Source organism: Lonchura striata, chromosome Z (assembly GCF_046129695.1).
Source record: "Lonchura striata isolate bLonStr1 chromosome Z, bLonStr1.mat, whole genome shotgun sequence".
NCBI classification, from domain to species: Eukaryota; Metazoa; Chordata; class Aves; order Passeriformes; family Estrildidae; genus Lonchura; species Lonchura striata.
The window spans coordinates 26514292-26537032 of NC_134642.1; the positions used below are offsets into that span (position 1 = coordinate 26514292).

Consider the following 22741-nt stretch of genomic DNA (forward strand, 5'->3'; position numbering starts at 1 on the left):
GCTGGAGGGAGGGAGGAGGAGACGGTGCATAAAGGGGCGAGCGCGGAGCTCTGAGCCCCGCCGCCGCCGCCGCCGCTCGCTGCGCCTCCGTCGCCGCCCGCTCGCCGTCCCTCCGGCGGTCAGCGGCCCCCGCAGATAGGAGCGCAGCCTCCGCCACCTGCCCCCTCCGCCCCGCGCGTTTTGCAGCATCATCGGCAGCAGCCGCGGGGGCAGGCGGCGCCGCTGTCCGCCCGCGGGGCTAGGGGCAGGTGCCGCGCCGGAGGCCCCGCTCGTCCCCGTCGCCGCGGCGCCCAGCACCGGCCCCCGCCGGCCCGCGCGGCGCCCGGGGCGGTCAGAGCCCTCAGCGGGGCGGTCAGAGCCCTCAGCGGGGCGGCGGAGGCTGCGGCTGCGGCGCGCCCATGTGAACCCGGCGTGCCCGCCCGCGGCGCGGAAGGCTGCGCACCCTCCGGCCGTGCGCCCGGCAGCGGCGGCGGCGGGAGCTGGAGGAGGCCGTCGGGGCAGTGCTGGAGTGAGCATGGTGTCCTGGCGGCGGAGGCCGGGTCCCGGCCTGGCGCAGCTGTGGGGCTTGTGCTGCCTGGTGCTGGGCTGCTGGCCGGCTGCGCTGGGCTGCCCCGCGTCCTGCGGGTGCAGCTCCTGGCGGATCTGGTGCACGGGATCGTCGCCCGGCATCGCTTCCTTTCCCGTGCCGCAGAGGAGCGCTGAGGGCGACAATGTTACCGAGATGTGAGTACGGCCCGGGGCCGGGCGCGGGGGCGACGGGCCGGAGCGGGCGGGGAAAGCCGCGGGCGGGGGCAGCGGGGAACTGACCCACGCCAGAGGCTTTTGCTCGGCGGGCGGATGTGGTGGCTGGAAGCCTAAAAGCCCCTTTTGATTTTATTTGGACGCGGCTTGCAAGAGCTGGCGCTGCCAGCCCGTTTTACATAATGAATCCGAATTGTTGGCGATGCAGGTCGCGGGGACCGGGGCGGGGGGTCGGCGCCGGCTGCCCGGGACCACGGGGCAGCCGGGGAGCGGGACGGGGCTGGGGCTTCGCCTCCGACCCTTGCCCCAGCTGCTGCCGCGGGTTGCGCACTGCACATCCGCACCTCTGCGGCGGCAGCAGGTATGAAACGGAGGGATTTTTCTATTTTTTTTTTAATTTACTTTTTTTTTTTTTTTACGTCTTTCATTCGCTGATCTTATCTCTGCGAACCGAGAGTGTTTGGTGGGTGGCTTGCCCTTCGCCCCAGATTTGTCCTGTTTTATTTCCGTAAAAAAAAAAAAAAAAAAAAGAAAAAAAAAAAGGGAAAAAAGTAAAGGAAGAGAGAGATGCGGCAGAAAGTGACAGCAAACTGGCTTTCGTACCCTAACCATAGGAATGCGAACCTGCTTTGACCTTCTCAGTGGAGGTGGCTGGAAGGAAAAAAACACAAAACCTGCAGAGGAATGAACGTAGTGCTGCTTATTAGCAATTGGGAAGGAATTAGAGAAACCTAACTGACCGTGAGGAAAAAAGTTTTTTTCCCTCTCATTCTCATGTGGTGCTTCCATCCACGTTGGCCTCGAAGACAGTATTTGATGAGGGAGTTCTGTACCTTTTTGTGTTAAATCCGGCATGGTTTCACAGTTCAGAGCACCAAAGCATTCATGTCCGTTGCCTAAGAAAATCTTTTGCAGAGCAAAAAATTTTGGATACTGGATGTGTAGATGATAGTGCTCAGGAAAAACCTTCTCAAGCTTTTTTGTTTATGTTTCCCTACCCCTGTTTTTCAATTGCTTTCTGTAGCATTTAATGTAAAAGATACCAGCATATTTTTCTCCAATCTATACAGATTTCTCACAATTTATATTCTCCATCCTTCTTCTGTTTTTCAGTGTCTTCTAGAAGAAATAGAAAAATACTATTGAAATACAGTTGGAGTTTAGATTAAATTCTAGCCTTTGGGCTACATTTTTGCAGTTCGTTGAAGTCAATTTGCTGCATTTCCCTGCATTTGCTTGGGGGGAAAGCTGGAGGCATTCATTTCTACTGCTCATGTATGGCCTACCTTTGGGAAATTTTTTAGGACCTGTGATACAGAAATGGTCTTTCTGAGTTATAACTGTTATTGATTCAGATGTTTCTGCAGATTGCTTAAATAGAAAAAAAAAATACCTTGAACTATGCATCTCTGATTATTTTTATAGGCTGTGGTAGCCTTTTTATGCAGTGCATTCTGTTTAGAAGTAACAGAGCAATTCTCATCTTGAATTTAATCTCTGGTTTGAAAGGCCAGAACAGAAAACACATATTGTAAATATGTTTTTTTCCATGATGAACTAAAATATGTCTAGTCTTTTTACATTGATGCTTTTGGTGTTAATTTTTCTGGGTTATTTTAAGCATCATTGTCTTTACAATGCTTTTTGGTTTTTACTGTATCATTCTGTGACATTGCACATTGTTTTGTTTGGTGATCTAAAAATAATTTTGAGTCATGGATTTCTCAGGAGATGCTGTTGCACATATTTAAGATGGTATTTTCTTGTGTGCTTTTAACATAAAACACAAGGACCCCTTAATTAGTTTATAGACAAATTAAAGATTGAACTGCAGTAGCTGTCATGTTATTTCATTGTGTGAAAGCACAGGAGCAGTTCTAATACAGTTGGTACAGATTGTCAACGTGTTTATAACACCACAGATCTTGCTTAATTCTAGCTAAGAAACAGGTTTAAGAGACTGGAGTGTTACATTTTACTTGTGTAGCTTCAGGCCTGGTTCTTCTTTTATGTTCTCTGCAGATACATTCCATTGGTCTCTGGTGGAATTACTCTTGGTATAAATAACATGTAAGAAGTATAAGACAGTTAATTTGAAGAATTTATTCACATGTATTTTATGAGTATCTATTGAAATCAATCCTTCACTTGTTAGTTATGTCCTGGTCTTGACAGGAGTGCATCCTGCAGTCCTAAGCAAAACATCCACAGGCACCCGGGGCGTGGGTCCTGATTGAGTTCTTTGCCACACATACTGGGAGCGCTGGATTAACTGCATGGTTGGGGTGTGTATGTGAAACCCATGGTGGTGCAGAGGATTGGCTATAGGCCAGGTGCATGGCATTGAGCAGGCAGGATGTGAGTGGGAAGCCAGGGTTTTCCACTTGGCTTTAAGAGATGGAAAAAGATGGGATGGTGCAGCAGGAATAACAGAGATGAGGTACCATGTATCTGGCAACCTCCACCACTTAAGACTCCGGTGCTTCACTGTTTTGGTCCACAGGTGGGTTGTGCTTTAGAGTTTATAAGCAGTCTCATCCAGTCCGGCTATTTCTTGATTCCTGCTCAGATTCAGCATCCAAAGCTATGTAGAGGGTACTTCTGCATCAGCCCTATGAAGGCCAGCTGCTGAAACTTGGTGTGGGAGGGCATAAGAGTATTTATGCCTGGTGCTTTCTTAGTCATCTCTCTCACTCTTTCCCTTCCTGGCTGTTTTTGCATAGTGTTCTACTACAGTAAATGAGACAGATTTTATATTTGCCTGGTTGGTTAAGATGATGGTGTGGGCTGGTCTTTATCTGGAAAACAAGTACTGGTGTTTATCATAACACACTGTACTTGTAATAATTGTTTGGTCACTTTGGTATTATTGGAGATAAACTGAACTCCAGAGTGAGATCCTGCATTAGGATAAATGGTATCAGTTATTGATACATTAAAAGCTAAGGACCAAGAGTGACAAAAGCAAAATTGCTTTATCAGTTTTGTAAAATCCATTCATTGTAGACACAATGGCAAATAAGCAGGCCTTGTTGAGATCACTCATGCAAAAATATTAATAGGATAGTAAATGAGAATTTTTTAGAGTGGTCAGGACTTCTGTAATATTTTCAGGACCACTGTAATATTTTCTCATTAAGGAAAATGTATTGCTGTTGTATCTCAGTGTACATGACTCTTCAAAGACTTTGATTTAAAAGTGCCATCTTGCAGTACAAGTATATTCCTGGCCTAGTTTCACAGTTCTGCTATCAAGTCATTAATATGTTTATTTATGATTATTCAGGTGGATGAGGTTTGAAATTAATTGGTGTTTTTCAGGAAGAACTGCTTGCCAACAAAATAGTAGGTGACTTTTAAGCTCTTGCTTATTAAAAGGGAGGTGATTGTGTATTGCGTACATTTCAAAACCACAAAATAAATTTCTAATGCAGTTATATAAAGCACTCTAGAATTGTTAATAAGTAAGACAGGATAAGTAATTTATAGAGTAAATTATTTAACAAGTCATGTGAGCTTGTGCTAAAAAAAAAGAGCATGTTTAAATTCATTGAAGCTAAGAGCTGTTGGTATTTTGAGTAGTTTTTATCCTAGATTTTGAGACTGTTGTAGATTTAATGTCACATAAAACTGTCTATGAGGCTCCTCAGCCTCTAGCCCCTTCCTCCTCAAAGCAACTTCTGTACATCATTGCATGACTTGGCTGGATTGAGAAGTTATTTCTGGTGACTTGGAATTGTATAATAAAACATGAGACACTAGGCTACAAATTATTAAAGGAGTTTTGGACAGTGGGTGACATAATATCTTCATTTCAGAATTTGTCTTTTTTTTAAAAAAAACCTTCCTTTAAAGATCTGGGTAATTGGTTAAGGTGAGTTAAAGGTAAGCACGGTGAAAATCAGTTTTGTAATTTCTAGGCTCTTAAAATATCCAGGATCACAAAGCACTGAATTTTGTATTTGTTCTTTTTTTTGTATGTCTTGTTGTAGACATTGCCCTTCTGGTTTGTGAGAACTGATGGGGCTCCTGAGGGTTTCCACTGAGGCTGTCTCAATCGGGCAGAGACAAAACAGCTCATGAGGCTGGAAGAGAGCATCATCCTTCAGGAGGCAGTCAGTGTTGGGCAGGGTGGCAGGAACACAGTCTCTCCCTCAATATATTTGGTCACTCAAGAGTTTTGAAAAAGGTTTGGGATGTATATACTGAAATGAAAGATTTGGTCTTGAACACATTGTTTTCAAGAAACTTCCATTTTTTTTTCCATACTAATGAGAAAATAGGGCTTGGCAGTGCAGCCTGTAATATCTTTAGGATGGCATTTTCCAGATTTCTCAGGTTCTATTTTTTCTTCATTATTTTTATGCTGACAAGTGTAACAGAGAAAGTAGCTTAGCGATATTCTGGATCCCTAATCACTGTAGAGCAAAAAAAATTACATAACTGAACATGGACCTGATTTCTCCATTTTGGTTTTCATTTTTAAGTAAAGAGGGATCCCCTATCTCCCCTTATTTTTTTGCAGTTCTTTCTCTCATGTTTGTCATCTCTCCCTACACAAATGTCTAAGAGTATGGGCCCTAAGGTGTCATCCAGATATCCTTGCCTGAGCAGAAGTATAGCAGGAAATGGAGCAAAGAATTCTAAAACTGCTTCAGTGTGTTGTTGATGTGAGATGTATATTTAGCTTGTTACTGCTGAAAAACTGCCCTTTAAAAACTGCCCTTTAAAAAGCAAGGCAGATTGTATAAATTTACTAATTTACATGGATTTCAAATGGAGAGATAAATCCATAGAGATTTGAAAGCTTCTACTGCTTGGGTTGTGAATATGCTTTTTTCAGGATGCTGTTATATTTGTGAAGATCTCTTCATCCAGATATATGTAGTACATCACTGCTGTTAAATTATATATGATCATATATAATTGGGATGCATCTTAATTCCTGGTTGATTGTGAATTTATATTTTCAGTAACTGCAAAAGGCAAACCAAACTACTGCCTGTCCTGAAATGCACATATGGAGTTTTTGTGTTTTAGCTACTGTTATTCGTAATATTATGGTATCACAGGACCATAGAATGGGTCAGGTTTAAAGGGAACACTGGTGGGATCATCTGGTCCAACCTCCCTGCTCAAGAAGGGTCTACTAGAGCATGTGGCACAACGTTGTATCCAGATGGTTCGTGAATATCTCCAGTGAGGGAGGCGCCACAACCTCTCCAGGCAATCTGTTCCAGTGCCTGGTCATCTGCACAGTAAAGAAGTTCTTCCTCATGTTTGGTGGAACTTGCTGTGCATCAGTTTGTTTCACTGCCTTTGTCCTATTGTTCAGCACCACCAAGGAGAGCCTGGTTCTGTCCTGTTGATATTGTTCTTTCAGATACTTCCATATATTGACAAGGTCACCTCTGAGTGTTCTCAAGACTCAGCAGGCCCAGCTTTTTTCACCTTTCCACGTATAGGAGATGCTTCAGTCCCTTAGTCATCTTCATAGCCCACTGCTGGTCTCTTCCAGGAGGTTCATGCCACTCTTGTCCTGAGGAACCAGGACTGGGCACAGCACTCCAGATGTGCCTCACCTGGGCTGAGTAGAAGGACAGGATCACACCCCTCACCCTGTTGGCAATGCTTTTCCTAATGCACCCCAGGACACCATTGGCCTTCTTGGCCACCAGGACACACTTCTGGCTCATGGACAGCTTGCTCTCCACCAGGTCCTTCTCCTCAGAGCTGCTTCCCAGCAGATCTGCCCCCAGCCTGTGCTGGTGCTTGGAGTTATTCCTCCCCAGTGCAGGGCCCTGCTTTTGTCTTTGTTGAATTTCAGACAGCTTTTCTCTGCCCATCTCTCCATCCTCTCAAGGCTGCACTCTGGGATATTGGCCACTGCTTCCAGCCAGGTCTTCATGACCTGCTGAGGAGGCATCTGTCTCTTTGACCAAGTCCCTGCTGAACAAATTAAACAACACTGGGCCCAGTGTCTCCCCTTGGGGGACACCACTTGTGATGAACCTCGAACTAGACCCTGCGCCACTGACTGCAGCTCTTTGGGATCTGCCATTCAGCCAGTTCTCAATCCAGCTCACTCTCCACTCATTTAGTTCTCACTTCCTAAACTTGCCTATGAGGATATCATGGAAGACAGGATCTAAAGCCTTGCTGGTGTCAAGGTAGAGAATAGCCCTCATCCATCCAAGTAGTTGTCCCATCAGGTTGGTCAAGCATGAGTCCCCTTTGCTGAATCCATGATTAATTTGGATCACCTTCTTGGCATCCATGTGGATAAAGATGGCTTCCAGAATGAGGTACTTTCCAAGGATCGAGGTGGAGCTGGCTGGCCAGTAGTTCTCTGGGTCCTCCTTTTTGCCCATTTTGAAGACTAGGGTGACATTTACTTTCTTCCAGTCCTCAGACACCTCTCCTGATCGCCATGACTGTTCCAAGACAACTGCAAGCAGCTCAGCTATGGTGTCTACCAGCTCCTCCTCAGCTCCTTGTGAATGCATCCCATCAGGACACCATTTTTTTATTTGTTCCAAGTGTCCTGTTGCTGCTTTCACTTCCTGTGTATCTCCAGCTTGTACTTCACTTATGACAGGAGTTTTTTGCTCATCCATGCAGCTGTCTTGCTCTCTATGCTCCATTTCTTACTTATCAGGATGCACTGGTCTTCAGCCCAAAGGAGGTCATGCTTGAATATTTATTGATCAGCTCTCTTGGACCCCTGTTCTCTGCAGGGCCTATTCCCATGGGATTCTTCCAAGAAGATCTTGAAGAGGCTAAAGTTATCTCTCCTGAAATACAGGATTTCAATCTTACTTGCTTCCCTGCTTCCTCCATGCAAGGTGCTGAACTCCACAGTCATCTCATGATCCCATTGCACAATTGTAGTGGACTTACTGGAAAGGAGCCATGCCATGGAAATTCAGCATTTCTATTTTTATTACTTTCTTGTAAGAAAATTACCTGCATTGAGTGTTGATCATGGACGGAGGCTATAGCTGAAACTTAAATATTTTTAATACCAATTCAGCTATATATGTTTCTTTGTTGTGTTTTCATTGTTAGGATAAATTCTTGGATATCATGTTTCAGGTCAATATTATTTTTTTCCTAGACAAGGCCTGAATTAATGAGATTTTTTTTTTTTTTTCTTAAGAAGTAAGATAAAATAGAAGGAAGCAGGCCAAAGGTGTCCAAGGTATTTTCAGAGGCATTTTCAGAGATTGTAATCTTTGAGTGGTGTAACTTGAACTTTACTTTGCTAAAGCGCACTAATCCTGATCTTGCAAGGTAGTTAGATGCTTTTTATTTCAGAGGGAAGCTGAGGCTAGGATTCTGGCCTATGTAAAGTCAGTGACAAAAATGAATGGAGTTAGTGTTTCACCAGCATAGTTTAGTATGTATGGAAAGGGCGAAAAGAACCTTGATTCAGGCATTTTCCCACCTTTTTAAACTTTGGAAGAGATGGGGCTTGTTGCTCAATTACTTGATGTGTTTTTGACTTGCTGTTTTTTTTGCCTTTTATGTATTTTTGTTCTGTAAGAATATTAAATATGTTGAGATAAGTGGAAGCTAAGATTGAATATTCAAGCAGGAGCCTTTTACAATATTTTAGATAATTTTGCTTTGGAATAAACCTCCTTGTGCAAAAATAAAGTTGCAGCTCCTGCTATGGATTTGTTGAGGATATACGCTTTATTGTATAAAGTTGTCTGATATATAAATAAAATAAAGGAAATGAATTAACCAAAGTTAAGTAAATCTATTGCTGAGACAGACAACAGTGAAATGGTAACACTTCTGAGCTCCTTATGGAAGAATCTGTCCATAGAGCTGTAGTTGAGGCTGGGAAAGTTACCTATTTTTCCTCTTGGTTTGATAGGTGAGCCAAAAGAAATCTTCCAGTTTTAGATGTAAAATGAAATTAGTTTTACCTTTTTAATTTCCTAACCCTGCCTGTAAAATTAAGTAAGGCCATGTTCAGCAGGTATCTTTTGGAGCATGGCTACCCCACATTGCACAATAAGATTCATATGAAGATTGCATAGGGTGTGACTTCCCATTCTTTTGCAACAACCGTCTGGTTTTCTGAATGCCAGACGGCGCGGCAAGCATATGTGGATAAATCATGTGCACATACTGGGCATGTCAGACTTACTGGGCATGGACTGGAAGACCTTTCCGCAGAATGTGCTCAGAGTGTCATGCGCTGGACCTACTAACCATGTCTGGGACTATCCCAGGCCTCGGCATATAAAATCTGGCAACTCCCTACTAACTGTGTAGCTAAGACACTTAACTCAACTGGCTACTCTCCACAATGGAGAATGTGCTTCTTCCAGGAAGCGATTCAGGAGGCTAAATTAAGTTCCCACTGCAAATTACCCCATGCAGTTATCCCCTTCCATCTCCACTGATTATAAAGAAAACACCGGGGGCTTAGTTCACTGGGGTGAGGGACAAAAGCAAGACCTTCCTCTTAGCAAGCAGGGTTATAGTGTGGAGTAAACAGATTTTGTGGTCCTATGTGAACCATTTCAGCATGTATGTGAAGAGCTGCTCTGCTAGAAGCAGAGCATGGGTCTGAACTAAGGTCTTGCATGTCAGCATCTTAACTACTGGTCCTGTATGGTGTACAGATGTGGACTACTTTGCTTCTTCTGTCTGAGTTGCCTTCTTTGGCATAGAACATTCAAATGTGCTTTTGGGTCAGAGAGCAGGACAGTCTGTTTAGCTAAGGAGCTGTGATGCTTATTCGTGTAGTGAGACAACTGGGTCCTGCTCTAGCTTCACTGAGTGTTAAATTACAGCAAAAATGAGAACAGCACAATTGGGTGAGGTGGAGATTGCCCTCTTTCAGATGGCTTTGTAAATATGGTATCTTCTGAGAGACTGGAATCATTTTTCCTTAGGGAGAGAAAGAAATTTAATTTGGTGCCCTAGATGCCGCTGGAGCATTATTCACAGCATTTCCTCCAAATCTGTGGTCTTCAACCTCATAAAAAGATGTCTCCTTTTTTTCTTTTTCTTGTTTTTTTTTCCTCCCCCACTCACCAGGTGGGTGAATAGTCTGCATATTCATCTCCTATTTTTCTCTCCAGTCTTGCCTCTTCTAATATTTAGAAACAGGTTTTGGAACACATACATACAGTGATCTTCACCTGGTAAATATATATACTGTACCCTCCCGGTGGGAGCAGTTTTGTTGACTCAGTGGGTCTAACTCTGTAATGTGTATTACAAAAACTATGCATATGTTTTAAGAATTTAAGTTTAGAATGGTAGTAAGCAAGCATCTTTCTAAGATTCTGTTGTGCACATATCACAGAATATGCTGTGTTGGAAGGGACACTCAAGGATCACTGAGTCCAGTCCTGGCCCTGCACAGCACCATCCCCAAGGGTTACACCATGTGCTGAGAGCATTGTCCAAATGCTTCTTGAGCTCTGTTTGGCTGGTGCTGTGACCTCTTCCCTGGGGAGCTGTTCCAGTGCCCAACCACCCTCTGGGTGAAGAACCTTTTTCTAAGAGCCAGCCTAAATCTCCACTGACACAGCTTCAGGCCATTCCCTGCGGTCCTGTCACTGGTCACCACAGAGGAGATATCAGTGCCTGTCCTTCCTCTTCCCCTCATGAGGAAGTTGAAACTGCAGTGAAGTCTGTCCTCAGTCTCCTCTGGGTTGAACAGACCAAGTGGTCTCAGCTGCTACTCATATGGCTTCCTCTCAAGACCCTTCACCCTCTTTGTTGCTGTCCCCTGAATGGTCTCTGACAGTTTAATATCATTCTTATACTGTGGTACCCAAAACTGCACACAATATTCAAGGTGTAGCCAGTGTAAAGTAAAGCAGAACAATCCCCTCTCTTGACTGGCTGGTGATGGTTTTGCCATTATTTATAAATATAACAAAATAACAGCCATTTGGTGAGGAGAAGGCAGCTTTTCATAGGTAGTAAAGAAGGTTGAGGACTAACTAAAGATGTTGCCTTGTGAAGGAGGTGCATGCAGGGTAAGAGTTTAATTTGAAGGCAAAATGGTAGAGGTAATCTGAGGTTTGAAACTGTACTGTACAATGTATAATATATAAAATGTGATACATAATATATAATTAAAATAAATGCTTACAAAAGAGTGTATTTTCCTTATACTTCAAAGGTATAACAGCAAATACAGTAATGAGCAGGCTTTAAGAGTACAAGCTGAGCAGTCTAGAAGGACCATTGCATATGTCACATAGCAGAACAAACAGAAAAAGAGAAAACTTAAAGATAGAGAAATTTGCTCAAAATCTGGCCTAGTACAGGAATATGGAAAGGAAACAGTAGCAGCAATGTGGCAGTCAACACAAGTATTAGAGATATTCTGAATTCTGACAATTGTGCAGAAAGTGTAATAAACACATCATTATGCTAATATATGCAGTGCAAGTAAGAAACTACTTATATTAAATGAAGAACAGGATTCCTCAAGTGGAATAATGCTAATGGAAGAGGCCATGAATTCAAAAGCTTTGCCAGCTACAATGAAAAGTGGACTATACTATAATGTAAATAAATGTGATAAAGTGAAATAGGAAGCTGTGAAGAGCACATAAATGCAAAATGGTGAAGAATGCATTTGAAAGGTAATACAAATGATGTTGAAACATTCTCCAAAAAATGCATAGGCTAAATTTAAGTTGTAAGATTGGTGTCATCATACAGAAAATATCTAGTACTTGTTCTGGTGCTAGACAGGGTGAGGTAAACATGAAAAGGACAACCCATAACCCTTTTGGAATGTTTCAGTAACATAATGTGAAGTTCTATTCATGTATGTTTTTCATTAAAAGATAAGAGTATCTTGGAGAAGACAGAGATCTGTGATCAGGGGTACAGAAGATGTTTCATAGGTTTTGGAAGGGAGTCTAGGAACCATGTTGTGAACCATGGCAGTGGATGGTATAATTTGCAGAATGCAAAACCATCTGCTTGTTGGGTTCTCTATGTAATAATTGCACAGAAAAGGGGTAGAGGTTATGACCATATGTAGTCTCTCAGGACTTAAATAAAAACAGAAGGAAGAAACTTTTTGCTGGCTAATGGAAAGGGGAATAGTTTTTGAGATGTCAGAAGTCAAATTGTTCAGCAAATGTAATGTATTAGCAGGATATAGATAGATTTTCCTGGATAGAAGCTTTTAAATTTTGCATCTTTGCTCCACCCTTTGGAAGTACTACCTTTTGATCTGTACCTGTGAATGCACACAGTGAATGAGACATTAAACAGAGTAGCAGGTGCAGATGTATGTCTTGGTGATCCAATGACCCAGAGCAAATTGACTTGAGTATTTGATATTCTAATAGCCAGTAATTTTAAAATTAATAAAGCTAAATATTAATGTCAAACAGTGAGAATTTTATATGTGGGAGAAGCCTGACTTCAAAGATTTCATAAGGAATGTTTTATGTTGACTGAAAGAGTCAAGGAATACTGAACATGTCAGAACCCAGAGACAGGAAATAAGTGTTGTGGGGGATACTGATATATGTGAGAAGTGCTATCTAATTCTAAAGGATGTGCAGCTACCTAAGATATCTCTTCCAGAAAGTCAGTGTCTGAGTATGGGCACCTGAAAGGAAGAGAATTCCAAGGATTTGACAGCAACCAAGAAGCTTTAATATTTTGATTCATTGAGGGAGGGACTTAAAAAGATGCATATAAGGGATGCTGTCTGAAATCTTACTGTGCTCTTGTGAAATGGATGTTTTTTCATTCTCATTTGCATCAAGGCCAATGACAGCTATAGAGATGGTGTATGCAAGTGCTTAAAAGGCAATATTTGCATTACTACTTTTTAAAGACTAGGTAGTTCTGCAGGAGAAAGAACTGTCACTTATATTTGTATTTATTCATTCCTTTGAGATGCTCTTTTATCCTTGCAAGGAAATGATAACATAATCAACAACAACAATAATAAAGATTTAGCCTTCTGTTGAGAAATAATGGAAAGCCACCTTCACTACTCTCCTTTTGTATGTTAATTTACAATGTGATTTTTAACATATATATTATAAAGGGCTTATATGTGAGTTTAAGACTCTTCCTAGTAATCTGCATAGATTATTTCATACCAGGGGATGAAAATATGTTTTGAAGATAAGAATAAGATCAGAGATTAGGGTATATCTTTTAGAATAATAGGTCATTGTTTGGCCTTCTGACAATAAAAAGGAATATCAACATTTCCAAAATATCTTTGCTAAGGAAAAACAAGACTGTAGCTGTCATGTATTCCTGGAAAAACATAAAAAATTCATGTCTTGATGCAATATCAAATATACAAATTTGGGGATCTCAAAGGGGAGGACAGGTCTCTAAATTGAGAAAATACTTAACTAAGTTCTGCATGCATTTGGGAGAAAGTAATTATGAAGGTGGAGCTCATCAAAAGCATAAATCTTAAATCTGGAAAGCTGCATGAAATGTCTTGAGAGTTTGCTTGATTTGGTAGTCTACTCTCTGAAGAGAATAAAACACCTTGAAGCAAAACCAGAAACATAAGACCAAGGGTGTATTACAGTTCATTTTCCCTGCCTTACAGTAACTTTCTTTAAATTTTCCATTCCAGGCATATTTATTTATTTTTACTTTTGCCTCCATGCTGTAAATTGGGAACTAAGGTTGGCTGGAAAACCATGGACTTCCCATTTTCCCGGCAGTTGTAGTCAAAAGCAAGAGCACAGATCTGCTCCTGCCTTGCCAAAACAAGATTGGTATCTTCACTGAATTCCCATTTTCTTCTTCTTTAAACCGTGGGTTGGCACTAATTGTTCAAGATGATGGCTTTGGAGAATCAATTTGCAATGGCAGCTGTGTGCTACTAATTGTATAATAGTATATTGTTGTGACACAGAATGTCTGGGCCCTGTTTCTTCCTAGCAATTGACACAGCCGCATATCAAGAACAGGGAACTCATGAAATTAACTGATCTCTGACATTGCCTGTGAGATGTTGAGTTCCAGATTGTCCTGAACAATATGTTACCTGAGTATAGGATGTGTGTAGTGCAGGATTTGCTGAAAAAATGGGTATGCCTGTGTCTGTGAAGAAAGATCCCAGAGCCAATTGTCTCCAGAGCTGCTGTACTGGCACGTGGAGAGCTATTTCCTGAAGTCTTCTATGACTTGTGGTTAAATATTATAAATGTGAAGAAAAAGCCCTTAGGGAACCTGTGATAGTGGCAACTAGTTTTTCACTCTTTGTGAAATACAGGGTGATTCACGGTTTAAAAAAATACAAAAAAACCCCCCAGAAAAACACTGCAGCACTTGTTCAGAGTTTGTCAGGAGACACTGGGCAGCCAAGGAAGGAGTTAAGCACTGGTAAAATTTCTGAATGCTAGGTGGGATGGTCTTGACACACTGCATCTTTCCTGAGTTATGGCATGTTCCTCTAGCAGTAGATGTTCTGTTTCCTGAAGTTATCCTTGTTAAATCTTGCACTTATGGTACCAGATGGAAGAAGCAAAATAGAATAAAAAGATTGGAGTAAGCTTGTATATTTGTAGAATATTTGCTGGGTTTAGGTGTCTATATCACACTCATTGCTTGTTAGGTGTTTCCTTCCTAGAGGAAGCTTGGTACTTCACGGGAAGAGTTCTTGATTGAGCAAAGATTATAGCGTTGATGCCTACATCTGTCTGAAACTCTACATTCCTGATATGCAACTTGTGTAGCTCTGTGCTTAATTTTCCAACTGTGAGTTTGTACCACTTCAGCATTATTTTAAACTTGGTTTCAGAAGGGCTACAGATGTAACCCAGTTCAATATGCCAGGTTTCATTAAGTATTGTATCAAGTTTACAAATTTTATGTGATCTTCATGCATAACAATGAATCAGTCCGCATTTGTTAAAAATGCCTCTAAGTTTTAGCCTACCTTTTAAAGAACATGGTATCATATTTGAGTTTGTAAGAAGATATGGCACTAGGGAAGTTTACAATGTTTAATTCTTACTATTAACATACAGCTCTCACAGTAGTCTAGACTAGGGACATACGTGTCCTGTCATTAAATGGTAATTCATCTACTAACAGTTCAATGTCTGAAGTGTGCTGCCTTTGTCCCCTAAAGACTTAGTGAAGAAACAGCTTGGGATATAAAGTTTTTAGAGTTCAGAAACATTTCACCAGTGAGTGTTTATTAATTTTAAAATATTTTCTGTATAAACTAGAGCTAAACATAAAATTGATTTATTTTTTGGAGTGTTAAGAAAATATGTTTCCAATAAAGGGAATTTTTTGGCAAGAGAAATACTTCTGGAGCTGCACTACAGTGTTATTTGCTTGCATCAATGTTATTAAGACTAACATTTTTTTTTCCAGCATGTCCTTTTTTTTCCAGATTGAGTAGTATACCTTAATATATATTAAGCAGGAGGAAATAGAGTAAGTTGGGAAGACATATTTCTGCTGGCCTTTTATATTCAGGCTAAGGAAAAATCCCTTTTTAAAATTACTAAGGAACATTAAATAATCTAGATGGCTTTAAAGATTAGAACCCATTTTCTCTTCATGCTTTTGCAGTTCAGAAGTTGCTTCACTGAGTTTAAATATACTCTGTATACTTTCACTTTTGTAATGAGCATAAGTGAAGGCCACTTTCTCAAAGGAGGTCTTACTTGGAGGAATTGACTCCTGCAGATCAGGATTTTAAACTATTGTTTCCAAAATTTTGTAGCAGTGGTGAATTGTGAGTGTGTGACATTATTCAGTGTCTGCTGAAGTATGGTGAGATGAACATGCTTTTGTAGGTTGCAATGTGCAGCCTAGGTGTGTGATTCTGAATCGCTTTATTAGAATTAATCAGTAGTTTACAATGGAGAGATTAAATTGAAGGTATGAAGACGATTATTGTTTACTGATTACTCATTGAAGGAGACACAGAATGCTGCAGTATAATCAAGCAAATAACTTTGTAGGCAGCCAAGGACTTGATTTAGAGGTGGCAGCCAGTATATGTGGACTGATATATGTGGTCTGTCTGGTGCTATCCAGCCAGGTTCTGGCAGTGCAACACTGCTGTGATGTGCAGTGGAAGCTTCCAAGCTCTTCACGTGACTTCAGCCAGACATGAGTCAGTATGTTTTTCTTTTGTGCTACAGTAAAAATGTTCTGTTAAAGAATAGGGTTGATATTCTTAAGGGCAGGCAGGCAAATTACATTTCTCAGTGTCGCCCACTGCAAGTCAAAGCTTTTAGAGTATTAATGTTTGATGATAAGTAACATTAAGGTAAAGTAGTTGTGAAGAAGGTAAAAATAGACTCCAGTTAGGGAGAGGTTTTATTTCAGATCTCCCTCTAAATTAAACAGAAGAGCAACTTCCCCTTATAGGGTACAGTTACATCATTCTACTCATTTTCTTTCAGCTATGACATAGCTGCAAAGGCTTAACTTGAAACAGACTTGTTAAGTGAGTAAGGAAGTGTAAGTGGATGTGACTTGCTTATGGTAAATTACATCTGTCTGCTCTTTCTTCAGGGATTTCCAAGTGTGTGAACTTTGTTTTATTGTTGTGTTCTGTACAGAGAGTGCTTTTACAAGTGTATTGCAGAGCAGTTATTGAATTAGTTGCACTTAGACAAAAGTTCTTCTGGGTCCCAACCAGTATGGTTGTGGAAAAGCAATGGTTTCTTTTGGTTCTTTCAGCTAGAAACTGGAATTATAAATCATTCATCTTAGAGAACCCAGTTCCAGCTCAACATAAAGAATGCCCTGCTCTCCCCTACCTAGGGTTTCTTCTAAGGGATGCAATAAGAGAAGGAGAGAAGATACCACAAGCTCATACTACTACTTTACAAATGTAATTTGTTTGGTGTATTCCCTGATGGATCAATATCAATCTCTTTATATAGATAGTGTGCTTATACTAACATTTGTGTCTGATGTAAATTGTGAAGCTTAATTGGCTTCAGCAGAGTTGAACTATTTTATGCTGAGGCTTAACACATGGTGTAATACACTAACAAAATTTTGTGCAACAGTATAAGTTATGTCATGTTCCAGAGTTTCTTGTAGTGAGTGGTTCTGGTTATTAAAGTGATTAAATTGCAATCTCAGATTTGCATAGCAGTGTTTGTCAGGTTTGGTTTTTTTTTCTTTTTTTTTTTCTTTTGTTATTGTTGTTGTTGTTTTTTTTTTTTTGTTATTGTTGTTGTTGTTTTTTTTTTTTTGTTATTTGTTTGGTTGGTTGGTTTGGGTTTTTTTTTTTTGATGGCCTAATTCTTAGTTAGTGCAACTGGTTATTCTGTTTCTTTTCTTTAAATCTGAGTCTCTTCACACTTTGTGTTTCACTGCCCATTCTCCTCAATTCCTCAATTTGCTCTTAAGTCTCTATTTGATCTTGACAGGATTACTATTGTTTGATAACTGAGGACAGGATGAGGAAGGTACCTTCGAAACCCCTTGCGTAACTTTATTTTACCATTATGAGATCCAAGTGGCAGAGAAGATGGATAGTATTTAACTCAAAAGTGAGTTAGTTCTTCAGGGCATGTTTAAAGGAAGTATGTTCATCGACTTTCAGGACTCTTAGATGAAGGAATTGATAGATGTTTATATACTGTTTAATCACTGTTGCTTGGCAAAATATGTAAACATACCAACCTACAAAAAAAATCCCCAACCAAACAAAATAGATTAGTATATATTGAGCTTTTAAATTACACCGTCTTAAAAATTCAGGAAAGGAAACACAAAAACAAAGGACTCATCTTCTAATGGATACATGATGTTAATCTTATTCTCAAAAGTCTTGCAGAGCAGTCAATGTCATATGATGCTGTAGTAAGGTGTTCCATCTGGCATCATGTATTCTTTTTACTGCCCTTCTTTTTCCTGAGGGACTATGGATGCCATTAGGGGAAACTTTTTACTCTTCCTGGTACATGGTGAGAGCATAGCCCATGTCAGCACTGCAGCTTTGGAGGAGAGCCCAATTGAATTTATGGGATTCTCAGACTTCTGTTGGGATTTAGAAACACAATGAATTTCTACTAACAAGGCAGCCCATGCAGCAGCTCAGATGCATGGATTGCCTTTGGAAGAGCAATATACCTGCTTCCTAATTCACCAGAATTCCCTTTAAGTAAATTCTAAAAAATGCTTTGAATGAAGAAAAGTTTTCTTCTGACAAATAAAGACTCATTCATTTTAGGAGAATCTGCATCTTTGGTTAGTTTATGATGCATGTGAAAGAACATGTCAATCTCTCTTTAAGTTTTTCTGGGACTGGGCTAATATTTTGAAATGTGTGGACTCTTTAGCAAGGCATCCCTTAAATGAGGCATGCTTTGCTGCCCTTAATATCAGAAAAATTGCAGTTTACACTGATTTCTCCTTCCTGGACTCTGTGATTTCCACTGTGAAACTCTTTCTTCCTGTTGAAGTGGTAATGATACATTTGCTGTGAATAATTTAATTTCCAGTGTGTGGGAAGTCACTGGGTATTCATAGATCTCACATGGTCATAATACATAGGACTGGCTTGCATGCCCACATCCTTTTAGGCAGATATTAAGGATATGTAAGTGGACTCAGTACTTTAGTCTGATTCAACAGTTTCTTGTCTCTTATTTTCTGCTTGTGTATATAACATCATGAAGTACAACCTCTAATTTCTCAATTTTCCCATTGCCACACCTTGTAGGAAGAACTGAAATTACTTTGTGTCAGGGAAAAAATAAGTGATTAAGTTAAAAACATGAGGGAAAAGACCAGGGAAGTATGATTGCCTTGTAAGTGGAGATAACTCCAGTACTACCCTTAAACTTACCCCCGTAGTTGTTGTTAAATCCACGCAGTAAGTACATGTGTCTTGGAGGATGGTGACATTATAATGCAGCTTTATTTGGCCTTCAGGTTGACTTGCTTTCTTCATTTCCCCTGTGTAATAATGAGCTGCTCCCCTGTCCCAAAAAGTACCATTTAAATAATGAGGAAAATTTTAAGGACCACTTTTGCTTTGCAGCTGGTCTAATTAGGACTTAGAAATAATTATGGTAGGTCAGCAGTCATGACATCCATACATCAGTGCATGATTTCTGGACAGTCAGAAAGTCAAGGAAGGATACATTTACATACTTCTTTCTCTTTTGCTTTTTCAACAGTTACATCGCAAACCAGCCAAATTTGGAAAGTATCAATGACAATGAAGTTGGATTTTATGTTGGACTTAAAAATCTGTGAGTATGAGATACATTTTATACAACTATTTTTTTCTGTATTTCTTTTATAGAAACCTTATCAAAATGTATGCCCAACTTTGTATGTTACTGAGAAAAGTTATAAATCTTGCAGCTCAGCCTTGTAGACATTTCATCCAAACTCTTATTTTAATAGTAATTTTCATTACACTTTCCATCATATTTTAAATTAAATAATTTTAAAGTTTTATTTATTTTCCTAGGACCGTGGTGGATTCAGGCCTAAGATTCGTATCCCGCCATGCATTTGTGAAAAATGTGAATCTACAATACATGTGAGTAAGAATAGTGTCTGCTTTCTGAGTCAAAACTGCCCAGCTCATGTTAATTTATTTATTTATTGTTAATTTATTTCTATCTCTTACCATTTGCTTAATGTAAAAATATTTCAACAAGACAGACTTAGAATGGTCTTCTATCATTAATTGCCCTTAAATAAGACATATATGGTAAGGAACTGGATCATAAAAACATGATGTGTGAAAAGACCATGCAATTCATTATTCTGTCTCTAGCAGTGTACTTCGGCTGTGTCTTCTGTGACAAGTAATGTAGCAGAAAGAGTGTGTTTCTTGTGGGTATGATGTCCACACTGTGCATCACACTCAGTGACATGGTTTTGACTAGCTCTAGTCTGATTCGATGAGCTGAACATATTTTAGCCACTGCAGTGCACGAGATGCATGCATGGAACACATTTAATGTTTTGATCAGTGTATGTGACCAGAGACTGATACGACTGTGAACTGAAGTCCTAGGGGTGATTCACTTAGAATGCTCACTCAAGATCAGAACTAATGCACCCAGAGCAGGATATTGGAATGATGTTTCTTTCACACCCAGATGTGATTTGTAGTTCATGACCTACAGGAATTTGTACCTGTGCAGTTCTTTGACTGTGTTTTCTTAGATTTGTTATGCTTTAGATTTAGCATAGGATGAACTGATCAAAGTTATCTTTCTACAACTTCTGTGCGTTCTGTGTGGGACAGACATAGCATAGCTCACTTTGCTACCTACATGGGAAACTGTGGATCTAGTCCAGTAAAATACTGAGGTCATGTGAGTGACTCAGTTCCTCGCAAGTACCCTGTTTTAGCTAAGTATTCCAAGTGTGCGGAATACATTTAGTCCATACCTCTTCAATGGATGAACACTAACCTATATTAACAGTTAACTGAACCCTTTGCTTTTATCCTAGTGAGATTGGGAAGACATAATGCCAAACCTTGGTTTGTAAGACACTTCCTTGTAAAAGGAAACAACTGTTGAACAGAACACAGATCTCTGTTTGATTTGATTGCTTTGCTCATGAGATGGAATCGCTTTCTGACCGGTGTTTTGTAAACAGCAGCAATTAATTTGTGTAAGGAAGTGGACATGAATGTCAGTTTCTGTCTAGACAGTAATTGCTATCTGTAATATAGGACAGTCACCAGAGTAGTGTGAACCAGATCTTGTGAGCCTGTGAAATTTATATCACTTCATATAGTCAGTAATAAAGAACTTTTACTATGATAATTTGGTAATATAAAGGAAATGTGTTCCAGGTAAATTCAAGTGTTGGCCTGTGTAACAGTTACTCAGTGAATTATGGCTATAAACTATGAAACTCCATAAAGCCAAGTGCATATGCAGTGGTTGTAGAAATATGCAGTAAGAACATGATGTCTGAGGGGCAGAGAAAGATTTAGTGACTCTGCTGGGAAAGAAGTGGGTTTCTCTCTCTGTGCAATGAGGCAGAACAAAACAAATTCAAGTCTGGGATCAAAAGGAATATTGTGTTACATTTTTACATCTTTTCCCCATTGCATTAGCTGTTCTGAGGGAATCTATCAGAATACTGTATGTAGATTAGGAATCTACTGATCTTGAAAGATGCTACAGAGAAGAGCATCTGAAGGAGCCAAAGAAGCTTGTAAGGCAAATAGCATAAAGAGGCTCAGAGCCTGAGTATGTGCAGTGCAATAAAGAGAAGATTGAAAAGGAACATACATCATTGCAATAGGATAAAGAATAACGATCTGAAAATCAAAGAGGGTTGATTTAGATTAGATATAAGGAAGAAGTTTTTTGCAATAAGGGTGATGAAACACTTGCGCAAGTTGCCAAGAGACATGGTGGATGCCTCAGCCCTGGAAGCATTCAGGATTATGTTGGATGGGGCTCTGAGCAAGCTGGTGTAGTTGAAGACGTTGGAGAGATGGAACTAGATCACCTTTAAAGGTCCCTTAAACTATTCTATGATTCTATGCTTCTGTGCTTTTCTTATCTTCAAAAGAAGAGTAGTTATGATGAGGAAAGGAATCAGTTCTCTCCATTACCACGACTTCAGTGTGAGAAATAATGAGTTTAGTTTGGAGAAAGATTAATAGAATTTTGGAAGACCTTTCCAGCTGCCTGGGCAGGTAGACACCACAGAAAATGCAGTAACTGGTATGATCCTCTTGAGAGGCTTTTCTTCCTGTTGTCTTAGGGAAATGGGTTTCATGCAATCACAAAATGTGTCTGTCTCCAGTGTTTGCTTTTAACCAAAACTTAGACAGGTAAACAAGTTTTCAGAAAACTGACTGTTGAACAGAACAGAGAGACTCTATCAAAGTTACCACTTCAGGGAAAAGTATCACTGTACATACGTGAGCTGCTAGGCTTTACAGAATCCAGTTTGATAAGATGGCTTTAAAGTGTTTCAACCATAGGAGGAGCTTCATTTGAGCATGCAGTCAAACTGGGAATATGTATCTGCTGTTAAGCAGATTTTGGTAGAGCTGTAACTCATGAAGTCCCTTGTTAGAAACAAATTAGACTGACTTGACATCTGTTCAGTTAATATAGATGAGTTCTTCAGTTGATATAGATGAGTTCTAGATGCAGAATACTTACATTATGAACCAGAAGATTATCCAGTCTCATACTGTGTTTTTTTTTGGTGGGGATTTAGTAATGTTGGCAGACACAGGATAAACCCAGATAAGATGGAAAAATATTAAGCAGCACCAGCTGCTCTAGATGCACAGGACAAAGCAGTAAGTATAGAGGTATTTTTTACCAAGGCTGATCTGTTATCCCTGCAAAATGCATTTGTTTGTTTTCTTTGGCAAGTCATTACGCACACTAAAATGTTTCTGAAAGCCCCAGTGAATCATGGCTTGTTGTCATCAGCAATAAAAATCCTGTTGACTGCCTATGAAGGAAGTATAGCTCCTGTTGTGGTTGGGACAGTGAAAACTATTAAGCACTAAAGGAATTTCATTTTGCAAGGGTAATGTACAGTACAGGTCTTTGAGAAGTCTTACATTTTATTTGGAAACAAATTTTTTACTATCCCATAAAGAAAACAAAAAGCACTTTTCTGAAGATTGAGGTAACTTTATAAGCATTAATTTTGCTGTGATACTGTTACAGCTTTCTTTTTTATTCTACCTAAAATCTTTTGATGTAGTTAAGGAGCTATATTATATAAAAGTAGTATTTATTTTATTAATCATGCAAGTGTATCAGTTTAAAAGAAATTTATTAACATACATTTTCTCAAACCCTTTTTTGTAATTTCCTTATTTTCTTGGGAAAGCTTATGTAGCTCAGGTATCTTTCTAAAATTATCTATCATGAGAAGATTTGAGTAATAACATGAACAACAGGAAAATAAATGCCCTAATAGATGCTATTAAAGTGTAATTAATAGCCTTGCTAATCTACTTTCGGTATTTTCACTACCCGTAGACTCAAGTTAGCCAACAATCTCATTTTAG

The 22741-nt window shown here is 39.9% G+C and overlaps 1 protein-coding gene across 5 annotated transcripts in view; it reads left to right on the forward strand.

Moving 5' to 3' along the window:
* Nucleotides 1–393: 393 nt before the first annotated feature.
* Nucleotides 394–22741, forward strand: part of NTRK2 (neurotrophic receptor tyrosine kinase 2) — a 193596-nt gene continuing 171248 nt past the window's right edge. For 2 of the 5 annotated variants that reach the window (XM_021534433.3, XM_021534434.3), the window contains exons 1-3: nucleotides 403–723; nucleotides 18894–18968; nucleotides 19193–19264. In XM_021534433.3, the coding sequence (XP_021390108.1) occupies nucleotides 515–723; nucleotides 18894–18968; nucleotides 19193–19264 (356 nt within the window). In that variant the 5' untranslated portion in view covers nucleotides 403–514. Of the gene's footprint in view, nucleotides 724–18893; nucleotides 18969–19192; nucleotides 19265–22741 lie in introns of all 5 variants that reach the window. The other 3 variants (XM_031507311.2, XM_021534431.3, XM_077790317.1) reach the window with 3 other exon arrangements.